Genomic DNA, 13,042 nt, shown 5'->3' on the forward strand with positions numbered 1-13,042 from the left:
CCGCGGCGGCGGAGAGGCGCTGGGGCGTCCCGGTCTCCGGCGCGGGCAGGGAGCGGGGGGTGGCTCCGGGCCGAGGTTTGCAAAGGCCGGCTGGGGACGAGCGTTGGCGCTCGGCAGACCCGCGGTGATGTGCTGCGGACCGGCGGCACCGAGGTGTTCTCGGTGGAGGGAACGTGTTCCTGCGGCCGCAGAAACTTGCGGAGGTACCGGCAGCAGTTAAGCGTGCGAGGAAGCGGTTTTTTTAATGTATTTTTTCCTGTCTCTTTTTTTTCCTCTTCTTTTTGTGCTTTTTACCAGTGCCCGCGGCAATTACTTTTTTTGCCGCCACAACGTTAAGGTTTTTGCTCGAAAAAATGTATGTTCTATAAAGCAATCTCTTGTGCCTTTCAGTCTACAGAACTCGTGGACAAATGCGTAGGTCCACGCATTCATATTGTGATGAAGAGTGATCAGAAATTGTTGGAACACTTCTAGGATTTGATGACTTTGTCCGTATCCTTTGATGGAGGTGTTTAAGGCCGTCCAGTTTATGCTCCAGCTCAATTATGTTACTGCTTTTGAGAGGTTTGAGTTCACCGGATAGGAGAGCCTTTTTTTGTATGGATCAGTTGTATTATTCTGATTTTTTATTTTACAGGTAAAATCACAGCTCAGTGTGACATGGAAATAACTTTAAATAGTTTTATTTTAAAATTCAGGGCCTTATTTTCCTTGAAACTGTTTTTTCAGATATGGTGTTAGAAGACGTTACAGAATTGTAAGTATTGTTTCTGCCTCCTGTTCCTATTTAACATTTGGTTTCCTGAGGAAAAATACTGTGTAAGCTCTGTAAGCAAAGTGTTTTTATATTTTTGGAATACTTGCCAGCTGAATGGTTTGTACCTTGGACTTAAACTATAGAGGGTGATCTATTCAGGACATCCATGTCATAGAGTAGCTGTTGCATGATTTATACTTGTAATCAGGTTCCTACTTTATAGCCTTAACTTTGCGTGGATTGTGTATTGAACTTTCCAGTAGTTTGTTTATTTTTACATTTCCTTAAGGTCTAGGCAAATATTTAGAAAGTTAGCAGACTTAAGGATAAGTATTTATTACTTTGTCATGCCACGTTGCTATTTGAAACCTGTTCTGAGTATTGGTGGTATTCAAGAAATTGCTAAGATTTAGAGGGTGAATCTGTATCTTTACGTGTACTGAGCAGAAAAGTACAATGGATCTTTTTAGTTGCCAGATAGCTTTCTTTATCCAGGTGGTCAATTTATTAAGATCAGGCTGCAGTGTGGCCAATTTATTTCTTAGTTCCAACAACTGCCATCTTAATGTAGAGATTTATGTCAGTTCTGTAATCAAAACTGGAATCATTGTCCCTGGTTATGTATTCTCACTTATTTTATTTAATGCTGCTTCAGTGAGATTCCATCCGAGGGCAGAAGAATCACAAAGCTAGACCAGATTTTGCTAAATGGAAATAACATAACAATGGTAAGTCATCATTGTTAAAATGCTGCATGCGTTTATTTTCTGTACCTGTAAATCAATCAGTAACTGAGCTCAACTACTTTGAGCTGAGCTTTCCAGACAATTCCATTACACAAGGTAATTTCAAGTGGCTTCTGGGGCATATGTGTGTATGAATGATGCTGGAAAAGTGATCTTGCTGTCTTAGTACATGTTACAGTTTAAAAAAAAAAAAAAAAAAGAGCATGTCCCTAACTTTATTTTGGTGAATGTTTTTCTGGTCTTCAGGTGTGCAAGGGAATCACTGGCTTTGTTAAGCACTCCGTAAGCTGGTTCATACAGTGGCTTTTAACTCATGAGTGTTTGCCTGCATAAGCGTGTAGGTGGAATGCATCTACATTTTATCCATTATTGTATGTATAGATGTGTTTGCAGCAGTTTGGATGTTTACAAGCTTGTCAAGTCATTTGGCAGTTATGATTACCATGTGATGCCCAGAGAGCTGTACCTTTATGTGCTCTGAAAAAAATGTGGAGGTCTGTTGGCTTATACCAAATCAGAAGCACTATGATTTTTAGTTTATTATCTGCTGGTGTATGTAGGTCAGTACTGAAACAGTAATTAAATACTGTGATTATGCATCCCTAAGCTGAATTCTGCAACTTCCTAAATACCACAAAAGCAGACCTAGAATAGTTTTTTGTTTGTCGGCATAGATGGCTACAAAGTTGGGACTTCCTACGTAAAAGCATTCCTAATTTTGTGGGAAGAGGAGAGGAAGACCAACTTGAGTCGAAATCAGCTCTGTGTGAACGAGGAACAATCTCCATTTTGCTGTCTTACCCACCTTGCACCTCCTCACTGTGTGTCTGAGCAAGTACCATCTTGACTTAATTTCTAAGCCTTTTTCTGCTTTGGTTATTGTTCTGCCTCCTTAAAGGATAGTGCATGTTCTGACTTCTTGTATGGGGTAAAATTACTACCATCCAGTTAAGCTGGTGGTATACTGCCCTTGAAGCACAAGCTGGTGATGCTTAGAGTGCAAATTTTCAGCAAGACGTAGATACGTTTCTGTATCAGATCTTGTGCCTCTCTTGCGGACACATCTTCCCGTGTCAGGAAGACTACGCTTTAGACTTTTTCATACGTCGGTCCCGAAAGCAGCGAAGTTCTTCCTCTTTAGAAGTGCTCAGCTAATTATTAAGAATGTATCAGTAAAAGCAATGGCTATCCTTTTCTTTTTTTCCCTTATTCATGTTTTTCCTTTTGTATTTCTTTTTCTGTTGTTCAGTTCTTTACTTTCTTCCCTGGAAAATTACTCCCTGCTGCCTGTAGAAGGGTTCAGGCTCTTTATCAGTTTTTGAGTTCTACCTAATGATAGAAGTTGGAAAGAGGAAACCAACTTGCCAGTATAGTGACAGTCTGGGGAGAAATCAGCAATTGGAGAAATTATTCACGAAAGGAAGGATGTTTTTTGTCCTTTTAAAAATGAGCTGTAGTGTTTCTAGACAGAATCATTTCCTTGAGGTGAATACCAAAGACAAAAAACGTTTGTTATCTAGGAACAACTTTGTGTTTTGTTAAACATTCTTTGTGTTTTGGAGATTCTGTCCTGTGCTTCTCTGGCAATAACTGGCTTCCTCTGTTGGGAGAGGAAGATAATATTGAATCGAAAAAACGCTTTTGTGGTCTACCAGTGAAGTCTCCATCTGCTAAATTGTTGTAAAGCAAGAACTGTCATGTATGGGTTTGTAAAACTCAGATCTATGGCACAAACACAAAATTGTCATTGTCTTTTATAGGTGGTTCCTGGAGGAGAAGGGCCTGAAGTATAAATTGATACAGTTGTCATCTGTGAAGACATGGTTTTTATATATATGTATATGTGTGTGTGTGTATGTAATCTAAACAGAGCTTTTGGGGTAATGGTGTGGGTTGTTTGTTTGTTTGTTTTGTTTACAGACTCTTGGAATTGACATTTGATAAAAGAGAAGGATTTCCCCTTCAGGAAAGGTGCATCACTAATGATAATGCTGATTTTGTAAGTTGAAACCATTACTTTCCTGTAAAGACACACTAATTTGTTCTGAATAAAAGCCTTTCTTTTTGTTCTCTTTGTGTTCTGTTACGTAAGTGCACGAGTGAGTTAGTTTTCCAACTGGTTGATGGAGTGGAAAAATAATAGTTACATTCCATTTGCTGTCAGTCTTCAGTTTTTCTACATCTATTGCATTTGTTTATGGCCCAAGTCTATATAAAACCCAAATCGCGAGCCAAGAGATTGCTATTCTTTGCACTACAGGCAGATACTAAGCTGGATCATTTGTTTAAACACTGCTTCAGGCTGTGTCACCAGAAACCATGTGGTAGAGTGCTGTAGAATTCTGAAAGATCTTCAAAGTGCATGCATCTGTTTGATGCTCAGCAGCCGTTGGTTCTGCTGGCCTTGAGGTTCAGCACTCTTGGACTTGTTTTGCTTGGCAGATGTACTCTCTTATAGTAAAGGCATTGTAGTGGTATTTGGCGAGTGAGGACAGACAGACCAGACATCGTTCACGTCCAGGGGGCCGGGGCGGGAAGGTTGGTGTTCAAACTTCTCATTCCTGTCAGCGGTGACTCCGCTTGCACCACTAAGTGGTGCTGTGTACATATACTTAATTAAATTGGGAGCTGCCTGTGCCTGCCTGCTTGTGTAGTTCGGAGTAGTCATTTTAAAGAAAATGTTCTTTTGGCTGCATTTGTTCTGCTGTGATACAAAAACTTGACAGCTATTGGGGGCAACTACTACTTTAGGAGAATTTCTATAAAGTAAGAAATTGCTGGTTTTATTTTGTCATGATGGACAAAAAAATAACTGATTCTAAATCATGTCCACTGCAGCTTATGCTTCCATAACACACCACTCAACTGATTTCTATGTGTAAATGTCTTTGGAGAGGAATCACAGGTGCCTGCTGTTACTATAGGGACAAGCAGTATGGGCTCACAGGAACAGAACATGCTTTGCCTTCCCATCACCAGAAGAAGAAAGAAGGAGTTGAAGAAGGGCGCTCAGGAGCAAGAGGCTGCAAGGAAGTTGCTGTACATGATCCTTTTGCCTTGCTTTATCTGACAGAAAAGCTGCCTTCTGCTAGTTGGGCCTTGGCTTGAAATACAAGGGGAAAGAGACTCCCGCCCCTCTCCCAGGGAGTGTGCTACTTTTGACTCACTTCTTCTGACTATGTGATCTGCAATTACATATTTAGATTGCATGGTGACAGTCTATACCACTGACTCCCTGAATGGTTTTTCATTTCTGTCCCCACTTCCTTCTCCAGCTTTTTTCAATATATCAATTTAAAAAAAAAAATAAAATTTTAACCTTACATGAACATCATCTGTTGGCTTTGGCCCCAAACACTTTATTTCCTAGAAATAAGTTGAGTCTTTTCATCAGAATATGTAAAAGATTTCTAGCCACTGTAGTACTATTGTATTGTTTGTTTTTTTAAATAAGTTTCTATCCAGGTTCCAGTGTGCGCACTAAAGTTCTACTGCAGTAGAAGACAGTCTTAAGCTGAAGAGAGATTTCATGCTTGGGAGAGAAAACGAGCAGATCTTGACTCAAAAGTAACTTTTCTAAGGGAAAGGTAAACTCTTTTGTTTCTTTGGGGATTTTTATTCTGATAGCACAAACATCTTGTTTTCTCAGGATTTTGTTATCTCTGGAAAAAAACCGTGGTGTTGTGTCACTTCCTCCTTCCCTGGTTGTGGTTTTTTCACTCCTTTTGGAGGAAGTGCTAAAACTGTTATATTTTAGGAAGACATTTTAACTTATGACTCGGAGGTCTGCAGGCATCACTGTAAAGACAGTTTCTGTGCATCCAAATGCTGTTAATCCGTTAAAATATGAAATGAAAGATGTGTAACTTGGAGCTGAGACGTCAAAGTATTCCAGATGGGTCTGGAATACTTTGCATTCAGTATTCCTGTAGCCTGTTGCTTTGGAAGTGCAGGTGTGATAAGCTTTTCAATTGAATAAATGAGTGGTAGTGGTTTTTTGTTTTCCTCCCCTAGAAATGTAGTGCTTAATCATACTGCACTGACCTGTAGAAGTTGTGGACACTGTGGTGTTCTCCCGAATGCTACTTAGGCTGCCACTACAAGTAGGTCATTTAAAATAATAACCTTAGACTTTAAAAATCCATAAAAACTTAATGATGCTTAAAGTTTAGAGCAGAGTAGTCATCAGGTTAAAATAACTTCATGCTTATGACATGCACAGTGATGGTTCCTTTCAGGTTTTTTGGTTGTTTTTTTTTTTTCTTTAAGATGGCACTGGTTGCAGTGATCTTCAGTTTTACGACACCGCTAACTGTCTTAGTATGGATATGGTTCCTTTCTGCCTACTATTTCAGTTTACTTGCAGACATAGTTAAGATAGCTCTTTGGAGTTGTGGAGTGTGCGTGTGTATATAGATGTGTGTGAATGTGTACGAAAATAATAAGACCTAAAGTGCCCTCCCCACATCATTAGTTTTTGCTGACCTGTATTTCAGTGTTACCAAGATTTTAAAGTGACCCAAGTATTGCTGTTGCAAATGTTTCCATGTTTGTCTAACTATTCTGATGAAATAAATAAAAAATCAAAACACTAAATGTTTTATTACTTGCCCTATAACTATATAGGCATTCCCTGTCTAATATCTGTTTCTTTTTTCAGGATTCACTGTATTTTTTTTTTTACCACATGAAATGGAAAGAGATTTCTGGCTTACTGTTGGCTTTTAATAGATGTTTTATCCTTGGGGAATTGCCCACCAATTAATTCATAGAGTTTGGAATTTAACTGAAGGACATTTTGCGTGCCCGTGTTCAAATATTGATGCTAACACGCCACCATACAGTTCATGTTCATAGCTTTATGGATACTTAAAGATAGGCAATAGTCTTATTTTTTAATAATGCTTAACCTTTTTCTCTTTGGCAAGAACAAGCAAGTCTGCCTGATTTTGTAGTACTTGCAGCTTTTCCTTAACATCAGACTCTAAAAAGGGGAGAACCAGTATCAGGTACACAGTTGGATGGTGATTTTTAAAATACTAAGCTGCATAACAGTCTCAGGAAGAACATGTGTGACTGGGCGTGAGAGTCTGTGGTACAGCATTACTAACATTTGCTAAAAAAAGTTTTGAAGAATGAAGCATTTGCTTTATGAACGGTACTTGAGGACGAATTCTGATGCTGCTAAAGTTTATTGAAAAATAGGCACTGATTTCAGTGATTATGCAGGTGTGATTTCTGTTCATGCCTTAAATCTGAAAAGAAGAGAAACCTGCATTTGAAGGAGGATTTTGTATGAAGGGTAATGTAACCTACTTTAAGAATGACTTTAAAATATTTGGAGCATCAGTTAAAGGCAAATAAGTAAAGTTTATCATATGCTGTGACTATTGAATACAGTCAGCAGTCCACCTCAGAACTTTTTGGTGTGCAACTGAAACATGTTAAGTTGTAAGACTTCACAGCCATGAGCTGATGGGCCACAGTTCTCTCCAAGCATAAAGCGCTGTAAATTTTAGTTTCTTGCACAGCAGTGACTCTTTTCAACATTAGTAACTATACAACAGGGTAAAAGGCAAATTTAGTGAATAATAATGTGTCGTTATCAGAGTAGCTGTTTGCATTTCACCATGATGCAGATGCTTTCTATAGCAGTTGTGTTGGCATGTGTCTTAGAATTCGGTTAATCCTCTCCTGAACTCATTTAAACTTCTGGCTTCAACTGCATCACTGACAATATGTTTCACAATAGAAAAATTATTTCCTTTAAAAAAAAAGGGGGGGGAGGAGAAGAAGAAGGGGTGGAGGAAGTGGGGATAAAAAGTCTGTTGTCTGCCAGTGCTGTAGGCTGCTCACTCATTTTTCTGTAGAACTCCTGGGTTTTTTTTGTTGTTGTTTTTCTACCTTAGCCTATTAGCCTATCCTCTGCACCTTTGGTCATTTCCTGAAGTTTGTCTGTAGTTTCCTACATTAGTAGGTAAATGTATCTATTTTACTTTACAGAGCTTTGATAGTTTTTAAATTATACAAGTAATTTAAATCTTGGAACAAATGTATTTGCTTATTGATTTTTGTGAGTAGCTGCAAAAATCTTATTTATTAGTTGCCCCTTTTAAAATTAAAATAAAAATTAAAGCTATGCAAGAAACATGTTGCAAGTAAATGTTAGGGTCTTACTACTGCTCAGTGTTAAGAGATTGTGGGAAGTGCAGAGAATTTGTGTTAAAAGTTATGGACATTTTTCAAGATAGTTTTCTAGGTCCGAGGCATACTGAAATATCTTTCATATGATAATGTGTTTAGTTTCATTGACTTCAGCAGAATACACAGAATACATTGACTTAAACTAGCTGAGAATCTGATGATAAGGTTTTATACTCTACCTAACATAGTGTTGTGATGACTTGTCCTCTGAGCTCAAAATTATATTTGATGATCTTAACAGGAGGCTGGATCTTTGATCTGGAAATTATGCTGATAGTGACGTTACAGAATCCACTCTTGTAACTTCACTGGTTTCTTGCAGCCCCTCAAGTCCATTAAGGACAATAAAGACCCATTGGTTTTTGTTATGGTGCTATAATCAGTGATGGAAGTATTACATTGTCAGTTGTAAGAAGTGGTTTAACTGCTGTTGGATTCTGCTTTTATGCCTGAAAAACCTGTTGATTTAAATGGGTTTGCACAGCTTATGCTAATGATATGGCTGGAATGAAACAGGGTCTTGTGTAGTCTGCAAGGACTGTATATGGTCATGGTTTATAGCTGGGTGGGAGGGGTTGGTTAAAGTTACTTCTTATTTGCACTATTTAATATCTTAAATAGGAGTGAACAGTGTAATTGGAACAGTTTCATTTTTACAAGAGGAAATTTATAAATCAGTTTTTATCCTGTGTTAGAATTAAGATATGTATTTACTGGAGACAATGAGTCTAGCCTGAACACTGAAACACCTCCGTTTTGGGTACACTATTAGAACTTTTTTAAAATTTTCAAATCATAACAGTCTGTCAGTTTATGCTTGTTGAGTCTGAGACATTACATGATGCCCTTTGAACAGGTAAATATTGCTAATAATTGATATTTGGTTTGTAGACTATACCTTTTGTATGCTCTGAAGTCACATATAAATAACTTCTATTGTTTCCTTTTCATTTATAAAAGTTCTGTTCATCAAACCATATAAGCACATACCTAAATTCAGTGTTAAACTTCCTGAATTGCTATAAACTATTGTGTTGCTGTAAACTATTTTGGCTGATAAACCTAAGCGGTCAGCTTGGTATTCCTACATGTATGTGTGATTAAAATGCAATAGCTCAGAACAAGTTACCAGGCAACTGCATGCTCCAGCTCCATAGGAGGCACAAAGCACCTGGCCCGTTCCTTGTAATTAGTGGAAAAGTACAGATTCTCCTGTGACCTTGGTCACTTTTGTCTAACATATAGATAAGAGTATTTTTATGCTCCTCTCACAGTGGGAGAAACACTGTTTGTGTCTGTGCAGTGTGTGAAAATCACTTTACCAAGATGCTTTTATTTCTAAAACCCTTGGAAAAAAAAACTCAAAACGGAATTTTAAAACTTTTTTAAACCAAGGCAAACTTCAGGATTCTCATTCTTACAAAGTATTTTACAATTGTGTAACCTTGTAGACTGTACTGAGAATGAGGATCTTGTATGTGACATATTCAAAAGTTTTCATTTTTGGTGTTCTACACACTTCTACTGATTGCAGTGCCTTTGTTTGCTAATGGCAGCTGGCAACAGACAATGCATATTGGTTTCAAGGCACTGTGGAACAGAGAAGGTAGTTTGCCAGTGTTCTTACTGCTGTTGCAGACATTATTTCAGTGGATTGAAAGTGACACATTCCAAGTACCTTTTCCTACCATTGCTGTTTTTTTTTTTTTTAATCCAGAAGAATGTTTCTGTACTTCCCTTCCCTATAGGTGCATGTTGATTTACATTGCATGCTATTGCAGTGTTCTTAGTCTACCAGTTACAGATTACTCCTTTCAGTTCTTGTGCATTTATGAATGTGTATCTACCTATATACCCACTAAACTAACATTTATTCAGACATGATACGGAACTGCTACAGAAGTCAGCTATTTTGCTAGTTATGGTGTTTGCCCCATCAGTTGTTTTACTATCTAATAAGTACCTGATGACAGAGAAGGGGAATGTCAGAAAATAGACAAGTTAGGCTTTATATTAGAAATGGTTTTCATAAGATTTAAGAGAACACAGTTTTGGAATAAGGATTTACATACTGCTCCTGGTGTTCTGTTGGGCTAACGTTTTGCAAGAAGCTGAGGTGTTTAACTTTCAAATGCTGTTTATGTAAATTGGCTTACCTATGAGTAATCTCTTTCAACTGTGTGTAACAAAGAAATAAATTTGCATATGTAGACATGTGCATATGCATATATAATTGTAAGTGCACAGCTGGGGATGATGCTTGCATTTGATGAGGGTAGAAATACACAGAGGGACAGCAATGGGGAAAGAAGAACCTTTAAAGATAGTCTAATGTTGCTCTCATTCTAAAGGTGAATGATCAACTTTCTGTATCATTCTTGACAAATGCTTGCCTAATTTATTCTTAAACATTTCCTGTAATTATTACTACTGTTGCAAAGATTGCTACATACCCTAAGTTTTTCAGGTTGTAATTTAAGCCCCATTAGTCCGTGTTCTGTGTGCAGTGGATGTACACAAAAGTTTTTCTTTATAGCTACCTTTTAGAGTTTAAACATTGTTATTTCTCTTCAGTATTGCCCTTTCCAGGTTAAGCAGCTGTTTTTCAATTTATACTTTGAAGTCAGACTTCTGTACATCGTTGGGCACCCTCTTGGACTTACTGTAGACTCTCACCAGTTATACTGCACCCTTCTTGAAAAGCAGTACATCATCTGGAGGGTTCAGCAGCTAATCCGTGCAAATGTAATGCTGCAAAAATAATGCTTGGATGTACTAACTCAAGTGTGATGTGTGACGAGGAATCACTGGGCCTTTTGATTAGCAAGAAACGGTACATAAAAACTAGGTGACAGAAATAGGACATGAAGCTGGCATACTGGTCTTCAAGCTTACAGTGCAGCTCCGTGGGCTTTGGATGACTAAAGAAGAGCATGAGGCACAGGAGAGAACTGCTGCTGGGTCTTAGTGAAAGATGGTAAATCATTTGGAGAGAGGTTTTCAAAGTCAGGAATTAAAGTCAGGTGCCCAATTCCAGATTGCCTGTGAAATCACTGTGTACTTCCCTCGCTTGTCTAACTTTGTGTTGTATATTGTCTAGCAGCTTTTATTTCAAAGTTAACAAAGTTACACTTGTGTGATAGGTGATGTAATGACCTCACAATAATAGGCAAAATCCAAGTCACAGAAAATGCCAGCATTTGAAAGAGAGCCCTGATAAATTGCTAGTGCCTTATACAACTGCCACTTACCATGCCTTCCATGTTACAGCTGTCTTAATCATTGATGCTGTTTTCTCAGACTTGGAGCTGTAATATCTGATTCTTGTTTCAGGGTATGTTATGAAGTTGCTGATGGTACTGCCTTAGCCCTTTGGCTAAGAAGAATAGCAAATAATTTGTGGATTATCCGTATAAGCAGCAGTCAAACAGCATTCTCTTCGAATCAATAGGGAAGAAAGCTGCACCAGTTTGTCTGAGTTCCCTAATACCAAAGGTCTTTCTCACATTTATTGATCCTTTTATATTTTCCAACTTGTTCAGGGTCAGTTGATAACTGGAGCGAACTGTCACGTCTTTGAAAACTGCTTGTAACTGTGAAAAGAGGTTTGTTGACTTCCTCATGTGATAAGTAGACATTGAAGAAATTGTATGTTGCTCATCTCTTAAGTCAGAGACAGGAATTAGATAGATAATGTGTTACTAGAAAATAAAATACAACTGGGCCCCTTGAGACAGAAATGTGTTGATGAAATCGTGTAATATTATTATAGAGACATAGTGACTGTTTTCTCAACTAACAAACAGATGCTATGCAAAAATAATGTTTGTTCCAGGTAATTCTGGTCAGTCTCCCAAGGCAATGGATCTGCTTTGCAAATGAGAAAAAGTGGACCTAAATATTGAAACAAGAAGGGCTATTTTTCTTCCCCAGTTCAAAATGTGGCACAGCAGAGCCTATATAGTTTTCAAATTGGTAGCAGCTCCTTCACCTACTTGTTAGCAGACAGAGCAGAATCTGTACTTTCTCCTGTATGGCTCTTGAAAGAAACTTGAACTCGTTTGCTTGTTGGAAAAAAAAGTGGGATGTTGGATCAAGTGCAACTGTAGCAAATACTGACTTTCCTTAAACTATTTAGAGTTTTCATGTGTTGATACTCATTAGAAAAAAACAAAACTTGAAAAAATTCCTATAAGGATTAAGCTATAAGATTGTTTTCAGGGAAAAAAAAGGAAAAATAAATGGAAGATAGTTTTAGAGAAAGTAACTTTCATAGCACTTTGAGGTAACATAGCTGTCTGTAAACACGATGTTTAAGGAAAAGATACTTGGTCTCTTTATGATTCTTTCTGTGGCCTTCTAAATTAAAAGTCTGACTGTGTGAACCCTGGTTATCTGTGTTACAGAAAACTGATCTGCTTTGCAAGCTGAGATTATTCTGAAACAGAGCAAAGTATGAGAGACATGATCTTGTGGTTTGGGTTACTATCATGTAATTTACACAGACTGTTTAACAGCCAAATCTTTTTGTGATTTAAAAGCTTCATTTAACTGCATAAAGGATGAATGTGCCCCATGAATAGTTTCTTGTGTTCATGCCATTGCCAGTGATTTACTACTGAGAAGTCCTAGCAATTGTAAACAACTAGATAATTCTTCAGAACATCACACGTAAATATATCTCAAATAATTTTTATATCACAGCTAGTCTAATGCTTTAACTTTTTATCTTAGGAGCTCTTCCATAATAATCTATTTCTCATTTTATGGGATAGATAATGAAAGAATTTCTTGAAATAAATAAAACATTGGATGAGAAAAGAGGAGAGACAGAGTGGGTTTTAGTGTTGATGCAGTATTACAGATTGTGTTGCAGTTCACAGAGGAGAAGACTACTTTGGTTATGATACCGAAATATTTCTCTTCCACATCTGTAAGCTACACTAATTATTTTATGCTTAGAAGCTTAAAAGATCCTGAGAAGTTAATTTCAACCTCTTAATAAAGTCTACATGGCTAACATATTGTTCCCCTTGTGTGGTTTAGATTAACATGTATCTTTCCCAGTGACAACTATGAAACTGAAAGATTTATTTTCACATATCGTGGATATCAGAAATGATAAGACTACGTAAATTGTCGGAGGTTTGAACTCACAAGTCTACTGAAGCTTTTAAGTGCCTGATTCATGTTTAAGAGCAGAAGAAACCCTACTGAATTCACGTGGGACCATGTTTTTGTGAAGCAGCACAATTTGTTTTAGTACACCCCATGCACCTTTGTACCCACACATACCTTACCCCCTGTGTCTGTGTCTCCCCGATATGCCCCCCCC

The 13,042-nt window shown here is 37.8% G+C and overlaps 1 protein-coding gene across 1 annotated transcript; it reads left to right on the top strand.

Moving 5' to 3' along the window:
* The first annotated feature begins 86 nt into the window (after positions 1-86).
* On the top strand, positions 87-3,296 carry LOC104831802 (U6 snRNA-associated Sm-like protein LSm5). The gene is given in 5 exon segments (XM_010567625.1): positions 87-448; positions 451-492; positions 730-757; positions 1,413-1,485; positions 3,264-3,296. Coding segments are annotated over 5 exon segments (267 nt in total). The 5' UTR covers positions 87-357.
* Positions 3,297-13,042: the final 9,746 nt, after the last annotated feature.

The sequence above is a fragment of the Haliaeetus leucocephalus genome, unplaced genomic scaffold (genome assembly GCF_000737465.1).
Source record: "Haliaeetus leucocephalus isolate CR32 unplaced genomic scaffold, Haliaeetus_leucocephalus-4.0 Scaffold228, whole genome shotgun sequence".
NCBI lineage: Eukaryota > Metazoa > Chordata > Aves > Accipitriformes > Accipitridae > Haliaeetus > Haliaeetus leucocephalus.